This window comes from Zerene cesonia, chromosome 1 (assembly GCF_012273895.1).
Source record: "Zerene cesonia ecotype Mississippi chromosome 1, Zerene_cesonia_1.1, whole genome shotgun sequence".
NCBI lineage: Eukaryota > Metazoa > Arthropoda > Insecta > Lepidoptera > Pieridae > Zerene > Zerene cesonia.
In genome coordinates, this window is record NC_052102.1 from 3,949,946 (window position 1) to 3,974,542 (window position 24,597).

The following is a 24,597-nucleotide window of genomic DNA, read 5'->3' on the forward strand; positions in this document are numbered from 1 at the left end:
TGTAATTGTATCAATGCATCTCTTATGTCTAAACTACTCATTGATCTAACACCTAAATATTATTTTTTTCTGTTGTATTGCACATATCACTTAAACAACCAAAACATTTGCTATTTAATATTTATAAAATAAATATCAAAGACAATTCTATCTAATGATGAATTTTAAATTTTTACACTACCGATTATAACGTGAATAATATTACGAAATTATTGCTACAAAAAAAAAACTTATTAGGAACATAAAATGATGTTACAACAATAATTACAGTCTTAAATAACATTTAAATATTAACTATATTACAATATATTACAGAGGTGCTTTGCGATAGTGTTATAGTGTTAAACATCCATAAAACACAGTTGTTTCAATTCCAGATAAATTTAACATAATCGTAGTTATTGAACTGTCTAAATCAGCCAATTTCTCATACCAACTTTACAATACCAAATTTTTTTCGCTATGATTTTTGTTTTTATCGAGATTCAGTACCTTCTAGCTCTAAATTAGTATATCTTACGTTACTATTCAATGCTAGAATACAATAAGAAAACCACATTTGAGGTAACATTTTATACTGTAGCAATTGCGCTTTTATAGAAATCCTCATGTTTACAGAACACGCGTAAATATTACATTTGTACATTATTGTACTTGTTACTTTATTTACTAGTCATAATACTAAAATCACCAAAATCAAGCACGTTTAAACATAAAATAGTCTTTTTAACATTGATCACAAATGATTCATTTGCCCTGACAAGCTCTACCCATTCTGTCCAAGAACATCACTATACTGCTAAATAATTTGTTTTTGTATAAGGACTAAGAAGGTCTAAGAAGGTTTAAGTTGGACTATGTGGTGGGTGCGGTGTATGTGGCGTGTGCGGTGGATGTGGGGGGAGGGGGTGAGGGCTGGGGTCTCGCAACGAGTCCGGCGACGAACCCGGCGATGACCTTCGCGGAGGGTATGGTGAGAACCGGTGCTGTGACAGAGGCGCGGGCACTCCACCTGGATACACCGGTCGAGGTAGCTGCAGCCCTGATCCGGACGCCAAATGTTGCTGAGCTAGAAGCTGTGGGGCTAAGCACGCCCATTGACCCCAGAGAGCGGCCGCAGGTACTCCATACAGTGGATATGCAGCTCTTAGGAACAATTGGGATCGAGCGGCCAATATTGCTTTCTCTTCTAGTGTCAAGTTGTTGTTGTGCTGGTCGAGATCGAACGGCCGCAAAGGCGATCTTAAGTAGTGCTGTTCCGCCAACATAGACTCCATTGTCTCCCTGAAATTAAATTAGCGTTTAAAACCTTTCACTATTTTGAATAATGCAATAAAGGATGTGGTATGTTTTTTTGTAATAAGATAATGTATCTACCTATAATTCGCCGCGCTGAAACGCGCATCGTCAGGGAATGTTGGTGGCCTTTCGTGCTCTCCGGTGATATAGAATCTCAACAAAGAAAAATAAAAAATGAAATGCATGTTTATAATTGCGCTTTTGCAAATCAGAGTGGAGAGATTGGAAAATATATGAAACTGGCTAAAATTACGCAGTCGTATAAATGAGAGATTGAACAAAATTATAAGCTGCCAATGGTCGGTGCTTACATTTGCATCTTATCGATTATCTATGAAGTAAAGATAGAGACGTAATTGTGTACGCACAGACATCAATCAGTGTCGCTGCGTTTGTTTCTGAGAGCGTGGCCAATGAGATCAGTGAACTGATACCGAATTCTGTCATACAGGTAATGAGGTTTAATGAATGTTCATGCTTTGAATGATACACTGCCAACGTTCCACTGAGCGAGTTTGTTATTACTATATTGAAATACATTATTTTTCACAATTTCTCCATAGCACGGAAAATTCTCGATAGTGGATATTTACCTTTCGAATTCTGTGAGACGAGAAGAGTCGCGGAATCCCTTTGCAAATGGATTACTGTCGATTTTGAGTTTTGTTATCTGAAACAAATAAAGCTTTTTTAGATTTCGATTCATGACATTTAAGAATGTACTGTATAAGTTGTTTATTTTTAGCCTATATATTTCTAAATATTCACATTTACTCCTCTGAACCGAATAAGTAACAAAACAAGTTTGAGTTAATTAAGTACTTTGGTACGGAGCAACACAGTTTAATAATGCGCATTGAATTTACTCGACATACTCGTAAAGTATTTTGTTTGATTTAAATAGAGGCCGAGGTGTTAAAAATGTGTTTGGCTTTGCACAAGTTACCTACACACGATGAGAAATCGCCCCCTCGCTGCGCGGCGCTCCCGCTGGGGCTCCGTACAATTTGTGAATAATATTTACGACAAATATCCACAAACCTGGAGCCATTCAAACGATACTTTGTAAATAGAATGTCTGGTGACCTAAGCTATTTGAATAATCGCAACATTCAATCCAATTTGTCGCTGACATACGAACTGGAATAATTGTACGTAATAATCGGAGTTTACGGGAAACTGAACGGTTATACAAGTCGCCTGGCGGGAAGCAGGTTTAATTATTATCTTATTGGACAGTCGCTCCAATTGGCATAGTGTAAATTTGGCGTAACAGTATTCGCAATAAACAAGTCATCGAGCAGCCGTCTCGCACGTGTCAATCTTTCACCAGTTCGCGTACCAGCCGACGGTGACGGGCCAGTAATTATCTGCCGAGTGATTCGACCAGCCTGATCGGTACAACTATTCTCTAATGGCGATCGCCGCAGTATTATTTTCAACACACTTTTGTCTTGATATTTTATTTAGCGCTTTATTGTTACGTGAGTCATACGAGAATGTTACCTGGTTGAGCTAATTGGAAGGTGTTTTCGCTAGATCGCAGGTACGAAATAATTTGGGCCTAACTGTAAGTGTTTGGCAGGGAGGTTATTATTAAAATGAAAATAACTATAGAGCTTGGGAAACTAATTATTTTCCTCTTAAAAATATTTATGTGTCCGTTTGATCTGTGATAGAGGCGCGTTAACCTATAAAATATCTGAACAAATGCTGCACTAGTATTGTTCCGGATCAAAGAAAATAATAAACATTCCAAATTATCGTCTCGCCCGCGTCAAGTCTACGACACTTTCGATCGTGGCATAATGATTATAAAAATAGAGAGTAGACGATGGGTTTAACGAACAGATCAAACATCGGTTTAGAACATTTCGAAACATGTCACGGGTATGAATGAATGCTTTGTCATGAAGGCACAATGAGCTGCGATTGTCCAAGAGAACACGGCGTTCCGTCAAATTGGGAAGCAGGAACGATGTCGAGGGTCAGGCAGCTACTTACACTTGCACACCCACCTGGTGCATATTGACTACAATGGACTTCGCGCCTTCGGCTGACGTAATGAGTGCGCGTGAGACCGTGTAGTAGCTTTTAAAGAATGTCCTACACAATGCCATAGAACAAATAGGTATCCTATACAATGAAAATTTGCATTTCACTCATGATACATCCATTATTCAAATTACTTTCTGAGATGTTCATAAAAAGTCTATGGAAAGAATATATTCCTATTCTCCAAAAAGGCGTTTTTTATTAAAGTGAATTTTTCAATAAGCAATTAGAATAGTTAAAATGTCAATAACGTAACAAGACATAGTAGCTGTCCGATATCTATAGAAAGTCGTTTAACAAATATAAGAAACATACATCAACGGGAGTACAAACAGTATAATGAATGGATCGCTTTCTCGCTACGAACGTTTATTAGATTTAGTACAAACATAAGGACGAGGCGTGTCAAAACAACCTAATTTAAGTATCAACAAACGTTCGCCTTGGGCGGCATGCCGCTCCTGCTCACTGACAACATTAAAGGCGCCTTAATGACATTATTCTCGCGCCAGAAAAAAGTCCATAAAAAGTCGTAAAGAGGGAAACTTTAGCGGCGTGCATGTGCGTTTTTAATAGACGCCATCATTATCATATACTTAGCGTTTTATTAAAACTTTTGTTAACCAAAGTCTTTCACCAAAATCTTAATAACATATTATTTTTTAACCATACATATAATTACACGTGCTATAATTGAAAGTTGTACTAACATAAATGTCTCAACAGTCAACATGTAGGTATGAAAAATATTGAAGTGAGATGATTTATTTTTCTAATTGTACACCAAAGTTGAAAACAATATTTCACACAAAAGTGAATTTGTTTGTCACAACGGTTTCAAACGGAAAAACAAAAGCGTTTGTCGCCTGTCGTGTAAACAGGGAATGCGGTCTGTTATAAAACGGGAATATTCAGTGGAATAAATAAATGTCACAGCTCTACGCCGCTATTGACTGATGCAGGGCCGTGATGAACGATGCACATATCTATTTATTGTTTCGCATTAATTTGTGGATCCTTATTGTGATCATTAATATTGAATAGTATGTTATTTTTATAAAGGAAATTTTTCAAAAACAGACGCGTCATCATATGTCTCATTAGCCGTATACATGTACAACAATTGGATGTAGTAAGTGGACTTTTAAACAGAATAAATTAATTAAGAAAATAAAGATTTATCAACACGATATTATAGTATACATAGATGAATCAGTAGGTAGGAAATGTCAATGTGTAAATCTAATGTCCAGATAAATAAAACAAGCTTTCTTAAGAATGCAAAATGTTAGAAGATCAAAATTAAAATTAAAATCAACATAGGTACGTATAGCTAACGTGACGCGTTACATTATTATTGCAAAAACAATAAATTTTAAACGGCCAACAGCTGTGAGGCTTGTAAACGACATTTTCGAGAAAACCGATGCTTTATTATTTTGCAAGTGTTCTGGAATTAGTTATGAGGCATTGATAGCTCGCGGAACTGCTTTTATTTATAATGAGATAAAATATGTGGGATGTCTCTTCGAACATTAAATAGTTGAAACTTATGGGGCTGAACTATCATTATTTCACGTTCTGACGTTTCATTTAACAGCCAATGAAGATTTAGGTATTAAGTAAAATGCGTTTAAACTTCAGGCTATATTTTTTTAAAGCTATTGTAAATTCCATATTAAGCCGTCACAAATTTAAAATCTAATAGTTATCAAATATTATAGTTCACTATAAATATCACAACCCTTCATCTTCATCAAGCAATTCAATAAGATGTAAGCTGTCTCGTATGCTCCCAATAGAAATTATTAATGAAATACAATGCAGGTTGTATAAATTCTCTGCTATCTCCATAGCCACCTTTATTAGAACTCTTCCCATCCACATGACAACTCGAAATTTATATTAATTTGCAGATAAATTAAATATTCATTTTAATTATGATCGTCACTATTAAGACGTGTTATCAGATCCTTAAGAGAGCCCACAGTCAATATGAAATCAACTTTACATTCATGTCCGCAGTTATTGTTGTAGAGTCGGAATATTATTGAATAGGCTATTTGCCACATTTCAAATAGAAATGATTTTAAAATTGAAGAACATAATATTATTTACATTTATACTTTAACTGATGGACTGATCTGCCAAATTTGACATACAGATAAATTCGGACTTAGGCACCATGCTTCGGCATAAATCATGAGTTACAATGAAGTGCAGAAAGGAGTTCGCACTACGGCCATGAATACGAATTTAATTCACACGTCCTTTGAGCACAAACATGCTGTGTATACTGAATTGAATATGAAAGATGAAGTTAAACTAACGTTTGAAGAATGCAGACCATAAATATGTATTTTGAAATATTAACATAATTTTCTGAGATATGACAATTAAATTAAAGATATAGAGAGTTAAAGGTAAATATTTTATGTAAATAATTATAAAGCTCATTGTGGGTACAATAAATGTAGTTCTTCTGTGGTGGCTGGGTGCGCAGACGCAATAAATTCAAACCGGCCGCACACGACGGCTCTGCGTGACGTCACACCTCGTGTGATCGATGGCAAGTAAGAAAGAGATCACAGTTTCCCACTAACTCTCCAATGACATGAGACAGAAAGAGATGCAACAACGATAAATAATTTCATGTTAAATTATTTTAAATCCTCTCTTAAGCAAGTACGTTGACTTCTTGTATTTTTGACTTATGTCTGTTTCGAGTTATCGCACCGTAGATAATATTCAATGAAAAATGAACGGATGTAGTAAATATTTTATTAAAGCCAATAGCTTTAATAAAATATTCTATCACACAAAAAATACATCGTCCCGCATTTTTACTAATTTTCTACATCCTTAAGTTATATTTCAATGGATCAGTTAAAATAATATATGCAAATTTCGTATAAAACAGTATTTAAATAAATATACAGGTAATATTGCGTTGGGTCTTCAATACATTTGTCATTTTATAAGCTTACTTTTTATAATCTCATGGACGTAGCACGTTGACAAATATAAAAGTATCGTATTCATAAAAAGGAATCGATTATTTGAAGAAAAAGAGATGTGAGGGGGTGAGGCGAGCGGGTCGAGGGGGGGAGGGACACCTCATGACACCTGACCGCAGCCATTTTGGCCCGTGAAATATGTTTATTTGTCATGGCTCCCTTTTGTTATTGAAATTGTGTTTGCCTTTACTCCTTCTTTATATTGTTCGATTGTGTCTGAGTGAAACCCGTTTATAGATGCTCAATGCGAGAATAGCTTTGGATTTAGTTTTAGAATATTGATTATTGATACTGAGAAATGAGATATAAATTTCAATTAAGTAGCTATTGATCGCATTAACGCATAGATGCTCACGGTTAAGTGCGAGGTATTCTGTTATTATCTTTTCATTCTTTGAAATCGTACGAATCGTGTGACTAAGAACCAATACGAATGTTACTTATGGGAATTAAGAACATTTCATGTTTGTATTATTAATGAATTATTTTACAAACAAAACATTGACACGTTCAAAGACGTTAAGTATGTTTGCATACTCCCAATCAGTCACCGCAGGTTGCCATCCGCGATCCTCCACGGAACAATCAATCATAACAAATTCACAAGTCATCGGCTATTAAAAAAGTGCATTGTGTCGAGAATGCGTAAACTCTAACAAACATTGTCACCTACTCCGAATCGAATTCCATACAAAGGATTGTTCACGAACATTGTGGTGGGTGTAAAGCATAGGTTTAGTTGGAAACCACCCCGCGGCGCTCTCGGCGACGCTGCGTCTCGCTGCGACGCACATAAAAACACTATTCATATTTTTTTATCCAACGATCTTATCTTGTCTTATATCTACGGCCAGGAATGATAAAGCACCAATAATGATGTTTCATTTTGTATCGATGCTTACGTCAGCTATAAAGTTAGTGACAGATTTTACAATATTTAAAGAAATCGGTTATGGGTATATTTTATCCGCTTAAGTTCATTTTATTTGTATTTATAAAAACAATGTCATATCAAACAATAATAAGACCGATCCAAACTAAGAATTACTTTTTAATAAAGCTAAACCCGTTTTGAGATCAGACTGTCAGTCCCTGAGTGTGTAAAACATTTTATTTAAGATGCGTTTAATTTTCCGGTTCCATTAGCGTTAACTAAAAGCGCGGTAGCCAAATGATATAAATATATCGTGTAATATTATTTAAAAGTGTTGATGTGCTCTTATTTTTATAACGCTTTTTAGTTATAATACTGAAATGGCTTAATGGCCAAGGCTTTATATTTTATTTATTTTTTTAATAAATGCCTCAGCTCGATCTGTCTCCACCTAGTTTTACAGGTTATAAGTAAAAAATGCTTACACGATATTGGATCTTAAGTCTACACTACAACGGTTGTTTTTTATCATACTACTGACTAACTCGTTTCAAATGATAAAAACGATATTTCCACCGATGGTTGCTTACATGTTTTATATATACACCAATAGAAGTAAATTAACAAAAACGTCGCAAGGAATCCCATGTAGAGGTGTTACTTTCTATTCGAATCGTATATATCACAATTTGAATATGTAAATGGTGCGATTGCTTCTAGATATCAGATTTTTTGTCACGCGTCAAGTTATGCGGGCGTAAGATATATCGAGAGGCGCAGGTGCAAACACGTTAAGTGTTTTCTTATTGTTGTAAGGGATTGGCTTATCACTGACACTATCTGTGTTCGACAAATGTTTTAACTGTCAGAGATGTGACGTCAGCCAAATTGAGCTGATCGAAGGAGCGATATCGGTCCACATTCTGTGGTAGTGGGACTTATTGAATAAGACGAATTATAACATTTTTAAATTCTTTAAATTTCGTATTGCTAATTTGTATGATCGATGGTAGTGTATGATATAACCATACTTTTTTACAGCTTTTTAATATACAGTTATGGCTAGGTAAATGTACAAAATTGATGTCATATTTATGCCTAAACTTAAGGAATTCGTATTATTCATCTGTCGAAAACTTAAGAAAAATCAACATATCTATGATTATAAAAGCCCTTCTCAATACATTAATGACTAAACGATGTAGGTAAGGAAATATAGCATCCCCAATAATTTAGTAGATTTTAGGCACGTCTAAATCAATAGCTATCAATAATGTTACACAAGGGAGTCATTTTCCTATTAAACCTAGGTGGTCAATTGGCTATTGGAATTATCATCTGAATTAGTCTGTTGCTAATTTAGATCCAAAGATATTTGTTTTATTTGATGACATATTCAATATTGTGTTTTAGCCTTATAATATGAGAAAACAAAGCACAAAACAAAAGTCACTTACAAGCAACTAACTATTTTAGTAAATTCTAAGTCAGCCCACAATAGACTTAATTTAAGAAACCACGAACTTCATGTAAATAATTACAGAAGCGCAGTAGTCAATTAACGAATGAATGAAGATTTATGTGCCGCGTTGTCGATATAAAGTAACGCTTCCTTTATGAACCTCAAAACGTCCTAATTACCGCGCGGGAGAAACAAAACGAGGAGCACGGAGACGCCCAAACGCTTCTGTGACAGGGAATTAATTGCTCGTGGCGACATGTGCGCCGATATGAGGCGATACTAAGATACTGCGTGCACCCTAGACGATAACGGATAAGCGAAACGCATGTTGTAAATGATTATGGAATGCGTAATGGATGCATGCAAAGTATTGGAACAAATTGAATTATGTAAATTTAAACTAAGTTTGGCTAGAATGATAGTAGAATAGTGAATAACTGATTGCTCTGTTTGCAGTATATTTTGATGTGATCTTTTTATATCATGAATAATTTTATATATGTTCTATATATTTCTTAGTATAAGGTATTCACTGGGTACACCTTAATTGTCGAAAGTTAATGAGACATTTACAAAAAAAAACCGAATATTGAGTGATATACTTGAAAAACTAGCGGTTACACCTATTCGATAGTCAATTAGAATACTGTCCCCAAACAATGGAGCACATTAAACACACACACATTAGCGAATGCCCAATCGGTTCGCCTATATTTAGTCTGGGTGAAAACTTTACTCGTCACCCTGGTCCGGTGTCGGACGCGCCGTCCGTCCGTCAACATCGCCGCCCGCGTGTGGCCGCTCGATAGACAAAAATGCGTTCCTTTGTGAACAAAGTCAGGCTGGACATGCCTTTCAGCGAGATGCAATTAGTGCGACCGAAATACATGTCGATACGCTGAGCAACCCACTGCCATTTCAGATATGTCCTGTGATCTATTTTCGAGATCGCCGAGATAATACTAGAACACCTATAGGACTGTCACGTGCTCAAACTGGTCGGTAGTGTAGTGAAGTTTACTAAATTTGATTCCCTACTGTTCATTTTTCTGGGTTTTATCATTATTGTTTGTTTGCTATTTTATAAAATTTGATTTTCAATATTAGCTAGGTTTCCTCTTTGGATCGATCGAATTCGAAACGAACAGGCCGCTCATTGCATGTTTATTGTTTATTTAAATGCAAAGATTTATATGTTTTAAGTGCAATATAGTTATTTTCATTAATTTATTCATTCATCATCAACCAATATCGTAAGTTTATCATATTGTATGGCTCTACATATACTTATATACCTACTAAAACATTAATACCAATTTTTGCAAACATATTTTATGTTTTACGTGCATTCATACGTCACCGCAAATTTTAACAATGCCTTAAAAATAATAATTACTTGACGATTGCTTGTCAGCAATTTTGTCAAATCGAGTGTCATTCTAACAAATAATAAAAATTAGCTGTCTTACTTACCAGTTGGTTCTGGTAGGCTGTGACTGCGGTGAAAACGCATTCGGGGAATATAAACGTCTTGAATTCTTCTTGTTCAAGATCAGTTATTGGAGCATTGATAGCGCCCTCCCGTCGGAGCACCAGGTGAATTCGTGGTTGGTATTTGTGCATGGAATTTAATACCAACTGAAACAATTATTACTCATTAGGTCCTGTATAGAAAAGGAAGTAAAGTAAGTAAGTTTTATAAAACATTTTTTAATGTGAAACTATTTTGTATCTAAGTTTTATAAAAAAAAAACAACGCTTAGTATAGAGCGACTCCGTGCGGCTATCCGCTCCATCGGCAACATGCGTGTCGAATTGTCTAACCTGTCCATTCTTGTCCATCTCGTTGTTGGTGAGCTTGACCTTCTCGAAGGAGACGACCTGCTTGCGCAGCTGGTCGCCGGAGAAGGGCGAGTCGGGGTGCGGGTAGAGGCGCGCGGGCGCGGGCGGGTCCGCCTTGCCGGCCACCAGCCACGAGGAGCGGTGGTACGCGTAGCGGTAGCGCTTGCCGTCCACCGGCACCACGTCCAGCAGCACGGCGTAGCGCGCCTCCGCGCGGCACCCGCCGAACGACACGCGCACCGTCGGGAACATGCGCCTACAAATAAAGCAAATAAACTCATATAAACTAGAACCTTAAAGAACATCATAACTATAATATCTATAAAGTTGTGTCTTAAATAATTCGGTAAATATTGCATTATTGATTTCAATTAAAATTTGAAATTTAAATTATTTTTTTTTTCAATTTTAATTTACAAAACATAGCAAAATAAGTAATAAACAATAACACAAGAAAATAAGACCTTAATAAAATAATAACCAAATTTCAATTCATCAAGAAATATGAAAATGGAAAAGTTAGCTTATTAGCGCAATCCAAAGAATTTAATATTATTACCATCAGTGCGTGAAAAATGAGTTTAAATTCACATAGGTACTTAATACGCGTTTAAATGGAAGAATTTTTGACGCCAAGTGTCGTAAAACCTTTATTTAAAACATTTTTCGTCATGCATAACTTCTCATTCTTTTGTTTAATTAAAGCGTATATTTTCACGTTAACGCAATTATTCGATAATTACTCGGCTCCACAGCAGTTATTGAGACCGGCACCAATCGTCTTTGCATTAACTCGATGACTTCGCAAATTATACCGAGCAATTTATTTTAATACATTGTACCGGTATTGTACCCATTTCAGGCCTTTAATATACATTTGCGTTAAAAATTTAACGTCTCGGGCTATCAACACGATTCCTACATTTCTTATGTAGGTACTCTATCTTGATCTAATTATAGAGAATTCTAGTAATGGAATGTTGTAAAAGTTTTCCATAATTTGGGGAAAATAAGTGATAAAAAATTGTGTGTAGATACTTATTAATAATTGTGCATCGAAAGCGAATATAAAAATTAAAAAAATAAATATGGAAATAAATAAAACATATGTAACATTCTCAAACCCCATATTTAACTAATGTTTTAGCTTAACTATCCAAGGGCAATAATCGAGATTATTATTGTAAATGGAACGATAACAATCATCAAACGTTGAATAACATAATTTATTTAAGAGGTAGGTTCACGATCACATTATTTCTGTTTCAATATTCCTAAAAATATGACTGAATTTCTTTTATTTTTATACGAGTCTTAACAATTCTCCTTCCCCTTCATATAACGGAGACATTCTTTAATGTCTCCCATTGGAGAAAGATGAATGGGTAGACATTTTTATAAAGGCGTATGTTTTTGTTTACTGTTAGTAAAATTGCTTGTGGTTGGTCGGAGTAATGGCTCTTATTACACCCATCTATGTCGCTGTGGTTTCCTGTTGTATTTATATTTAACAAGGGGAATCGCAATAATAATATTTCAATTCACTTTGTAACTGAAGATGGGATAACTTGCTAACAAGAAACAGACTGGTCACCGCTGAAAGTCGTCACAAAAAATTCAAGAAATGAAATCTATCAAAGATAATAAACTCATTGTTACTAGAAAGGAGTGCTCATAAAAAGTGGTGTCAGTAGCGCGCTCGTGAAACACTATCTCCTAATCGACATAAAATGGTAGTCATTGAGGCGCGAGAACGGAAATAACAAATCTTTAGCTGTAACCTGAGACGTACATCGAAGTGGCCATTCGTTTTTTGTTGGTGTCGCTCAAGCTGCGAGCGATTGTCAATTCGCTATCGCACCTTACGCAATACGAACGCGGAATGCGGCTTCTGACCCGGAAATCTTCAACCTTCGACCACCCAGGTTGTTATTGTACATATCCCTCGTTAGTTTGAGGAATCATAATAGGATTTTGATTGACTGGATATCAATTGGCAGGCTAGATGATACGCGTTGTAAAACGATTTAATCTCTTAACAAAAGCGCATCGCTTGTAATATTCGTTGTTAAGATCGTAAGCTCGAGGGAGGACAAAAATAAGAATGCCATTAAAAAGATTTATGCGCGTTTAGTCGCGGTCGCGTCGATTTGTGAGACTCCTTATAGTTCACGATAGAGCGCGCCTGCGCTTGGGCAATTGCACGCATGCGTTAATGGCGACACTCGACGCACACCAATATATATTATCTCGATGATATATGACCACCGACGTCGTCCATCATCCTACCACCCGAAAGTTAGCGGAAAACTGCGAAAGCAAAAGGACACCGCTGTGTATGAGCTTTAATGAGCATGCTGTGGACAGAAATAAGGCGCTCTACAACGAATCACTGGTACATTTAAATTGAGAGATTTTATGACATAATTAGGTGGTAATTGAAATAAAAATTCAGATGTTTACCTGCTAAAGTTTGAGGTACAAATAGCTATAGTTATTCCTCACATTATTCTATAGAATAAAATCATTTATATATGACGAATATTTTGTGAATACCTTCGTAATAAATTAATATTGCTTTAAAAGTGTAATTACATAATCTCTTTAAACATAACTTTTCACAATGTTACAGAAGCAATTTGACTTACATTTTCCGTTACTAATAAATAACGCAATTAATTAAGCGCATGTGTGCAAAAATTTGATTGCAAGTTAAATGCGAGTTGCAGCGATGCGCAGGCGCATGTCGTCTTAATTAGCGGCACGGAGCGAGGTGCGAACTCGTCAATCATTGTTCCCGCGTGACGGCCGTGATGGATCTGCTCTACGCGCTATTGGTTATCGTTAGACCATGAATCCTTATCATATTTCTTTTATCAATGTTATATTTTCGGGTAGGAAAGCATATTTGTATCTGATATTAAAGACGATCTTAATAAACCTTGATTGGCATTTGTTTTGAAGCATCACGACTTTATAAAGCATGCACAATAATTTCCTTATCTACAACTGTATCCCACGGTAGCCAATAATACCTGTTTTATTCAACACCTTCAAGTGTAGCTAAATGCATGATAACGGATATATAAACTTCATCAGCTACGATTATGAAATAGGAAGCCGAACGCCATAAGTGCAGTGTTATCACGTCGTGATTAGGGTCCCGGCGACCAATCGGCAAACGCCTGTCTAATTATACAGGAAAGCGCTTTATTAATAGCAATTATACCCGCCGCCATATTGCAAGCGCGATTTAATTAACTCGATCCGCTGATTGGGGACATATGGCGCTAGATTGCGGGTCCAACGAAATGCTGCGTCTACACGGAGCTATTTAAGACGAGTGGGAATTGTTGAAGGATTTCACCACCTATGTATATATGGCGATTGGTGTCGGAGGCAAACCATTTCACTTAAATGCGCACTTCGGTTTTAGCTCTGCATCAACCCACCATAAACGTGGTTACATTTCATTTCTTTTATGAATATCAAATAGACGTACATATTTTAATAGTGAATGTGAGTCATGTATTAATGTATAATTGTGTAAAATGTAATAAAAAATATTATTGTTATTTTATTGCAATCTACAAGATAATTTATATTGTATTATTATGTTGAATGCTCAGGATATTGATTATACCAAATTATGTATACGAAATAATAAAACGAATACAAATTAAATGAAATTTACACGTTAGCATTAATCAAAACATTATGTAAAATCGGTGTACATTACGCTTTCATTATATCACGCAATACGTATAATTAACTGTTACTACCTCCGATTATAGCGAATTAGTACAAATGGTAAGTGATTTCTGCTGCATAATTCAAGTGACAACAATCCGCATGGTGGCCAATGAATATTTCATATCCAATAATGCTACCACTTATAGTTAATTTTATGGTCACTGCCGCCCTATGTCCCACCGCTGCCTAACTGTTATTATCTGACATGTATACACTTTGTTCAGCATTGCATCATTTATAGATAATCACGTATCGGGAATGTCACATAAACTTGACTCATCGGGAAATACTGTTTCTATCAATGACAAAACGTTCCTGCTTAAAATGTGAAGATAAAAATCTCACTAGTGAATGTACGGCTTAAGGAAGCTTGCTTTCAAATATACGTTCTTTAGTTTGCGTATTAATAACAGCTATCAACTCGCACTTGACCAGTTATGGATTACGGCCTAAGCCAACATTGAAGCATGATATGAAATTTACGCGTTTGCCTTTAATTTTATTTCTTTAATTACTTTAAACTGCTTTATAAAAAAATCTTCAAAGAATACAAAATATAAATGGATCATGAGGCGAAATTTGAACTCGCATCTTGTGCCTGTGGTGACCTTTGGCAAGACCAGGACCTACACTATTATCTAATTTCTTCTGTCCGGTTTCATATTAATACTTTTCAGTGTACCTTTTTATTTATTAATTATTTAAATGACGTTTACTAAATACAGAAAAGTAAATTAGTTAAGTTTAAGAACCTTACTTAAATATGTAATAATGTGGAAACTGTGTTATAGGTCTACTCGTTAAGGACATTTAAAACTGCTTCATAACAAAATAATTGCCAATTAGAGCAAATCAAAAATAGAATTAGCATAATTACTCTACACAGAGTACTTAAATAGAATTTTATTAGAGCATTTAATGAAACAATAGGTTTTTACGATTCGCATATGGGATATTGAATTAGGTAAATGCTGATAATCCAAATAATCCAATAATAATAATGACTAAGCCATTGTACGCAAATACTAAATAAACATAAAATTTTGTGGTAACGTTCCTTTAAACAATTCAATTAAAATCATACGGTTAAATACAACAAATTTAAATTTTGTTTAAACGCCATACTTAAGAAAATACAACATAATTTTATATACAGAATTTCCACGCAATACTGAAAATAAATCACATAGAGAGTGATTTATGTAAATTCAGTTAAAGTAAGTTTCTGTTATAGCTTCGATATTTATTTCATCTGCATGAAAAAAATACAATCAAGTGTGAGTCAAACTCTTGACACTAGGTTCTGAACAAATAAACTAAAGAGCAACTGTAAAAATTGTTCACGCACGTACGTACATAGGTATTAAATAGCAATTAAATGACAACATAAGCGAGCACCATCATTCCGTGTTACGGAGCGTCGAATTCTGACTGAGCGTCAGTCTGAATTCGATACTCCGTAGATGACGCGAAGCAAGCCTTGATCGACACTTGACGTTGTTACGAATCGTCGCCTGCTCGACTGACGTGGAAATCTGATACACGTGACAGTTCATCGTGACATTTAAAAAAGCGTCTTTCCCTTTATGTATTTTGTTAATTGGTTTGTTTATGTTTGCCATTAATGATTGAAAACGTTATTTATACGTCAGACAAAGTAATGTACGCTTTTTATTTTTTTGTCTATTAAATATGCATATTGTCTTCGTAATTACACTTAAATAGGCAATACACACAGTTCTTATTTTGTAAGATGCAGATAACTTTGACGATTTTGTATGGAGTTCCGCTCAACATTTTTTTCATATTACCTATATAGAAAGCTACCCATAACATCCACATAATCCGCAATTATATTTTAGATAATTATTCGGTTGAGCAAGACGTCTTGAACAGAGTAATGAGCACTTGGGTTTGCAGATGCAGTTATGATGGAAAAGGGCGGACGCTGACGCCCGAGAGACGCGATGACAAATTGCCATGTCTCAAAATAAGATTATTGGGAAACAAGTCAACGTACAGGATTCCTGTGCCAATAGGCTGATGAATATACCGTGGCACGAACTTTTTGTGTCCTGTAAACTATTATAATTATTAAAGTGAAATATTATACTAGATTATTGTCAATAATACTCAGAACATTTTACACAGATTTCACTAGTAATATCGATTAATCGCAATATACAAAACTAGACATTTAAGCACATCTATCATTTAATAATTTGTACCGGATATTACATATGAAAATAAATCAGGCGTGTAAGATTATTAAGACGTATATAATTAAATAACACCACACCACAATTACTATTGCATAAATAAGGTAATGATATAATAACTTCGCTGGTGTGTTTGACATCTCAAATTCGAATACCCTTTTTTAGAAGGTATGTGTGAAAGATTGATGAGAATTAGTTGCTTAATGAGCTGAGTGGGCGGGGCTGGGCGGTTGGCGCATAGGGTGAAATATCGTTCTTCCTGTGAGGTCTGCGGCCGTCAAATTTTCGACACTTGCACGATTTTGTCAATCCCATTGATTAATATCTCGAAGGCACAGTGAGATCTCAGTTACGAGATTACTACTGAATAGAAACGGAACCGGTACGGTGTACGCAAAAAATATACGTTTTACAATTGTTGTCGATTTGTTATGTAATACTGAAATCCGTGATGGTGGCAGTTAGTACTGCAGGTAAAATGAACACTGCGAGCGAATTTGAGTGTTTTGTTTATTTATGCATACTATCCGATTTTCCATGTGAATCTATCTTATTAAATAAGTAAACTTCGTAATACTATATAACTGCTTGTTTGGAAATATTCGTATATGATATACAATAATTTACTCTATCTTTACGTAACCTTCATACTATCAAAGCTATATCATCAACAAACATATTTACTTACTTTCAACTGAGTATAAAATACTCATTTCCTAAAGCCTTGTTTACACACATAGAAAATTATATGTTCCTATCACGCGTAAGGATAGCAAATAAAACATTTCTACAGCACAACACAATCGACCATTACGACGCAGATGTTGCGTTTAAGTATTTATTAGTGGTGAAGTAATTAGTGATTTTAAACAAATATTACGATCGTACGGTTTTGTGACGTGGTGTAATTACATAGTATGTGTAGGCTCAATAAGTCTACTGAAGAGAAACAACCCGTCTTCTTTTAATGTTATTATATTATATCACCACAAATTAAATTGGTTGCATGTGAATTGTTAAATAATGTGCGCTCTCATTAGCATTATGGCATTTTTTTTATTAGTAGCATTTATTATTTATGGTAAATAATAAGACATCAAATAAAAATAGTCGCCTACATTACATAAGCCCTTTGAAAAAAAATATTAATTTGACGTACATATAACTGCTATAAAGTGCTTACTATTTTTGTTACAGGACACGGGTTGGGATTTCTGGAGAGAGTAGACCGTTGGTATTCGCGCCACGCTGCGCGAAATTCCGACGCATTTTGCTTTTATTGTCAACTCACAGCACTAATGGAGTCGCATTGCGCGACAAACTATAAGAAACGGTGCTTTGCTTAACTTATTTCAGTCCAACTCCAGAAAAACGAGAACACGAGGAAGCGAAACGTGTTGAAATAATTTTCCGCGAATTCGCGTTAATGCCTGCAAAGCCCGCAATTTAGTCACGTAATCGCCAGCTATAGATATGTAGTCACACTTGTGTTTTCGGGCACAAACGTGGCGTGGAGTTGCTCAAGTCGACACCGAAATTGGGAACTTTGGCGACAATATTGCTTAAACTGTCGCCTGGGGCTAAGCACCTTCCTTGTTCATTTTGAAGTTTCGCAATATTCTTATTTAGCGTTTAACTTTTTGGTGACGAGACATTGTGAAAGATTGTGAACCGAGTAGATAAGAGAAGCTTTATTAAATAAGCCTCAAAACAGTCGCGTGGTTTCATTCAGCATTGGATATAAAATTAACGCTCTTTACATTATATTAATATGCGTTTTGAATAAAAAAATCAATATTATTAAGCACAGTTAATTAACTCATGCATAAGTAACATGGTAGCGATAAAACTACGAAGGTAGCAGTGAATTGATGACTTTCTTTTTATGAAACACGGCTAATAACAGACTAGCAAGTGTTACTGTCGTCCTATTAGTCTCTAAATAGACATATTATTAAACCGTAACTGGTACTAGCCAGTCTATAGTTAGATTGTTTTCACTTCCACGATCCAGCGTTGGTGTGAAATCGTTCTTGAGAATGAACTCTTACCATAATTTTAATGAAAAACTTAATTTTAACATTAATTAATGTGATTTTTATTCAATCTTTAACAATATTGCAATTGTTTAAGAGATTAAAAAGGAGCTGGATATCTTTTAAGGGCAAAAATAGCTGTTTTCGCGTATTAAAAGAAAACTAACAGTTGTAATACATGTAAAATTTTTAATATAGCAAATTTGCGAATTTTGGAGTGAATCGTATGGGCATAATGGGATTTAACGTCTAATGGGAATGTTATGTTTTTCCTTTTTTTAAAGTATTATGATATCATTCAATATCGTCCAAACTATCTTCAAACGCAAATACAATAACAAAATTATCTTTTATATAAAAAAACATACAAAAAGAAAATATATAGAAGTAAGAATAAGGAGGGTATTCAAATAATTCGTCCTCAGTTTATATTCGCACACATACGTCGAATACCATAACAACCTACTGATACATCGCAGTTGAAATATACAACTAGAGTGTACTAGTCCCACATAACAGGTCGCCTTATGTGCCCATATCAACGTATGAGCGACGTTCGTGTCTGCTAATGTCGTCAGCTCAGACCAGAGGTTACACGTACCGACTGTTAAAACGGGACATGTCAGCGGTTAGAGAATGTCCTTGTGAGTTCAAATGTCTAGATAGCACTATCTAGACGATAGTATCTGAATTTTAGTGGTCCGTAGTAAAGAAAATTAAATCATGAACCGGTCTCTATGAGTGCTATTGTATCTTTCAAATATGATTGGGGGAATTGGTAAGGTTTTTGGGGGAGTAACTAGCCACTACTGGGCCACTATAACAAGCTGAAAATTTATTTTATTTAAAAATTAAAATTATTTATTAGCCTGAGAATATCTGATACCAACGTTCAGCTTCCCTTTATTAACAAAAACGAAAGGTTTATGAAAATCATAACCAATTATTAAAGGATATTTCAAATTATCAGTATAGAGCTAATTAGAATATAAATGATTGTCGTCGCTGTAAAACATGGTGGTCGTCTGAACGATAATAATCATTTAATCGCCTCTAAATCTGCTAACAGCTACGTTGGTCGTGGAACATCAAACGACAGAACTTTCTTCGAAGCACAACATCAAAGAGAATACGATCTACGACTGTGACTCAATTGGAAGCCATTACATTGAATTATATTTGATTATTGAGTTCTTCGATATATAGACGGAATTAACGATGCCTCAATTATGGATAAATATGCACATGGGTTACGTTGTGTTTACTCAGCCATGCTGATATAGAAGTAATTGGCGTAATGATAGTACAATGCGGTTACATAAAGGTTCCCTGCGTATATCGGGAGGTTAGCGGATGTCAACGGAGGGCGGACCGCAGTAAGTATATAAACATTTTCCGCGTACTTACTTCCATAAATTAGTTCCCGCTAAGGCGCGGTATAAATACGCGTATACACTCGACCGTTCTGTCATTGCGTACTAATCGTTTTAATTATTCACATTCTATAAGACGAACACAAAAATCTTTACAGTTTGTCGCTTTATTAGAATTAAACATAGGTGAACAAAAAAACGTATAATAAGCACCTATAAAATTGTCGGGCAACAGCCGAAAGTGTTCTTTGAAAGAAAATTTTAAATTACACGCTATGAGGACCTCAAAAAATACTCGTTCGACAATCACCTATCATTACTCGTAGGAGGCGTCCGTTAACGCACACAAAGGGTGGCAGGAGAGACGAAAATTAAAAGTTTCCACAAAATAAAACGAACAGATGTCAAATTAAACCGTCAAAGTAAAGATTACAAATGAAATATTCACGGTGAAAGCGGGGCTCAGGCCCTGGTTATGTAAATAAGTGGCTACGAAAATGTACACAATTAGTTTACACGTTTTCTCCGTAGCGCCCTGTCACCCCTCGCGGCATATTGCGCGGTGGTTGGGTGGAGGAGGCAGATTAGCCCACGATACACTCGCTAAGGGTACATTTACATGAATCATACATCTATTACACACTGTGTTCGGATAGGCTGCATGTGTTCTCTTCACATAACCTAGATAACAACCGATAGGGTTGAACAAACCTTTTTATAAACCACTAATTAAAAACAGAACAATGTATATTTTAACAGTCGTTTGTCCATTTAACGCTGACATGTGTATTTCCATACATCTACTTCTCAATTTTATATGCGTTATTAAGTCCTTTACTAATAGGCCCTTTGTGTAATATTATAGGTTTTATTTGTTGGCTATTTTCTGTACTTAATCCATTTAGTTTTAAGTAAAAGTGTACTTTGCAAGAAAATTCATTTGAACAAGATTCGTTATTAATGAATTACGCCATTTGTACACAATTCACTTGACAATCAGTATTGTATTGCCTTGTACCTAAAGATATTATAAAACATAAAATACAAATATCGTATCACTACAGTTTGTCGGTTTATATAATCGTAACTAATTAAAGGACACCAACAAATATGTTTTCAAATTACTCACAGCTAAAAGAATAGGGTTGTTACATGGAACAAAGAACATGGAAATGTTTTATTTAAATGAAAGACAAAGAGTAAGATGCGACTAGAGTGACAGCTAATCTCTTAATAAGACACAAAGTAAAGTGAATTTGCAATGAGACAGCGCCTTTGAGGGGCGGTGTCGGCGCGTCAGCGTCGCGGCGCGGGGGCGACGTGCCTCCTTAATTCTTTTGTCGTTTTCAGCCCCGTCAAATATCGCGTTTCCTGTTTGCATACATTTACACTGACGCCCGCACTTACCCCAGCACCGCTCCGTCCGTCTCTCAAGAATAAAATTAGTGTCGGCAGCGTGACACCAACTGAATTTAAGCTTAATAAGATATTTATAAAGAAATTTCCGATTCAGCAGCAAAGTTCAAAATTTGACTCGAACTACGTAAAGAGTTCGTAGCATTTTCAATTTAAACTTGGAACAAGTTAAATAATGTTCGCGTTTTGCAAAACTCCATTCATTTAAGTAATTTAAGTAGATTAGCTTTTGAATCTATGGATTGCGTAGTCGTTCTCTAAAAAGCTTGTTTATAAGGTGTTCAATTAGTATTTTTTCAACAATTACTTAGCAAAATACATAACGAGGACGAAAACTAAACGAATGTGCTCTACTCATAGGAGCTCGGCTAACCCAAGTGAGCTTTCACGTAGAAGCTTTTGTATGCACTTTGCGCGTTTCCCTCGCGAAGTCGCGGCTAATGTGCACATAAATCAGCAGTAACACGGTCACCCGGGCCTCCTCGCTGCCGATAAAATTCCAAATTGTTTCCTCGCCCCCGGTGGGCGCCGCCCGCGCCCTCGGTTCGCTCTTAAACGCCGTTTCAAGTTGCACTTGTGAATCGCACTTTTTACTGTTCTCGAAATTGGCGTTGCGAATTGCTTTTCTTCCTCGCAACTTTTATGGGCGCTCAGCGTCGCGGGATCGCGCTTTACGAATGTAACCGAAATTGGTACGCGATTTTACTTTTTTCAACTCGCGAACTATCGCGAATCGAACAGGCACAATGGCATTGGCAAATGCGAGCCAATTAGAAGATTAAGCGTTGACAATTACAGTGTTGGATCGCGATCGTATATCAACAATTATCGTACGAGAGCGATAAATGGGCAACGAGACTCGTGTACGTGTAAGCGCGGTGCACCCAGCGCAACCTCATCGAATATTATCAACGTGCACTGTCCACTGACCAGTTGACCGCCATTTTTATTTTCTTTACAAATTTATAGTGAATTATTAACATCAAAATAGGATGTTCTTTATAACAAGACTTTCGAAAAACATTCCTACTTCAAACTGCGCACATTTTATACGCTGAACATCGGTCACAAAATTCGAAACAAAATTGAATAATTTGACAGTAAAATCATAACATTTCACAATGTGTCCATTCTATAGCTATTCTACAGATCTTGGTGAGTTATACTAGTTCTTTCGTCGTTTTAAATAATGTTTACGACTCAATTTTCTACAATCCACTTGTAAACATTTAACATCAAAGCGATTCCGTGGAAACAATTAGATCACAATATTGTCTCGGGAGATATCCAGTGTAAAATATGGCGAACCATTTATCATACAAAATGTGAATGTTTATATAAAGAATGGTGGTGAGAAGTAAATCAAGGCGGTTGTCGTGTGCCAAGATTGTGATTATGTGTTGGCAGAGTTCGCCGCGGAGACATCTTCACTACGTATTTCTTTGATTACACTAAATAAATGTGCTATGAGAATTAAATAGATGACCACATCAAATATATCGTACTTACATATTTTGTAAGGCTAAGTTTTATTTTACATTCATACAAATGATCGTCCTGAAGAACTAAACCCAACTAATTTAACATACTAGTAAACAACGATAAAAAATAATTAATTTAATTGTCATAACAAAAAAACTATCTCCACCCTTTAGCTCCATGTGCACCCGACGTGTAACAATATTTGCAGAGCAAATGAAAAATGAGTCCGCGTTAAACAAACTTAAAGCGTTCGTTTACAATGAGACAGGTTTTAAAACGCAGCTTACCGCATTAGCTCTACCGCTTAGCTTGGCAACTAGCAGCCGACGGACGGACATATTTACATTATTCTATTACGCCTGTTATGATAATCTCTTGGGGATGAATGCAGCTAATGTGGTCGGATTTAGCATACCGCATTTTTGCTTTATTCGTTTTGATATGCAGATTTAATCTCCGCAGCGGAAAATTTAAACTTTGCGCGTTAATGTCGACCGATTCGTATTCTTTATTGGCATGGCTAGGAGACAGTTCAGTTATAGTATAAAATTCTTTGGCCTGATTGAAAATTTTCATCTTTTGGTGCATAGAAGTAGATTCTACCAGAAATTATAAATGTAGAAATTATAAACGTATTATTGTAATCATTGGCTATCACGGCAGGCATTTAAAACATACCTAGCACTTGATTTAGAACATTCTCGCGACAATTCGGCAGATCTCAGTGGAGCAATTCAATTACATCGAAAGATCCCTCATAAGCGAATCGTTTTTCCGTGTCATTAATTTTTTCGAACGGCACAGGGCTCGGCGCGATATGGCGGGGTGGGTCCGCGGCTATCTTGTTAGATAATGCTGATTTATACGGGCGGGCGACGGCCACGATTCGTCGCGCATCGTCACCGGGCGACGCGAATGTCGCGCGAAATCGCCACGTCGCGTCCTGTTTATTTAGCGACGCGAGTACGCCTGAGTCCGTCGTTCATTTGTGACGGTTAGTTGGCGAGATTTATGCTAATCGACGAGGCCGAGTCGGATAAGCCCGCGTGTGGCAAATTATCCCCCATTGTGATGTTCATCTCTTTTTATGCGATATTTTCACGGTTTAATTAATAGCATTTTGGAGGATGCGCGGTATCGCAAACGTAAAATAATTATATCCAATAGTACAATTCTTATACCGACACGTTAGTATTATCGAATAAGTACTTAAAGACGCTTGTTTTAACATTTTTACCATAAGGTAACATAAGCTATCTGCATAACTATGATACAGATGTAATAAATGAGTTCCATAGAAGTTCAATGAATAACGTGTGATCGATATGACGAATCAAGTTTACATTTAAAATGATTGCCAGATCGATACATTCTTTAATACAGGTACATATGAGATACATTAAACAACATCATCGCTAATAAAATTTCAAAACAAGCTTTATTTAGACGACTCAGAAGTTGTACTTATATTGATGCCATTTGTAAAGAAATAAAGACATAAAGCGTGTGTGATAAGCCGTGTTTCTAACATGGCCGCATACGTTATCAGAGGTCACGTTAGCGAATTTGTCACGATCGGTGAGCTGTCGCCTTGATTTACGCAGCCCGCGATAACGTCGCCGACTGTGGAGCCTATGGCCAGCTTCATGTGAGAATGCAACTAAATAAATTTAAAGCTGAATACATACGCACATATAAAACTTGAAAGTCTAAACGTTTTCGCGGCTTAAACACAACTTTCTTCGTGTGTGTGTGTGTGTGTGTGTGTG

The 24,597-nt window shown here is 36.0% G+C and overlaps 1 protein-coding gene across 1 annotated transcript in view; it reads right to left on the reverse strand.

Annotated features, from left to right (window-relative positions):
- Positions 1-211: 211 nt before the first annotated feature.
- The window catches only part of LOC119829056 (T-box transcription factor TBX20-like), a 28,897-nt gene continuing 4,511 nt past the window's right edge, over positions 212-24,597 (reverse strand). Inside the window, exons 3-6 of the mRNA XM_038351425.1 lie at positions 10,532-10,805; positions 10,181-10,345; positions 1,893-1,969; positions 212-1,284 (exon numbers count right to left, since the gene is read on the reverse strand). Coding sequence (XP_038207353.1) covers positions 846-1,284; positions 1,893-1,969; positions 10,181-10,345; positions 10,532-10,805 — 955 coding nt within the window. The 3' untranslated portion in view covers positions 212-845. The remainder of the gene's footprint in view (positions 1,285-1,892; positions 1,970-10,180; positions 10,346-10,531; positions 10,806-24,597) is intronic.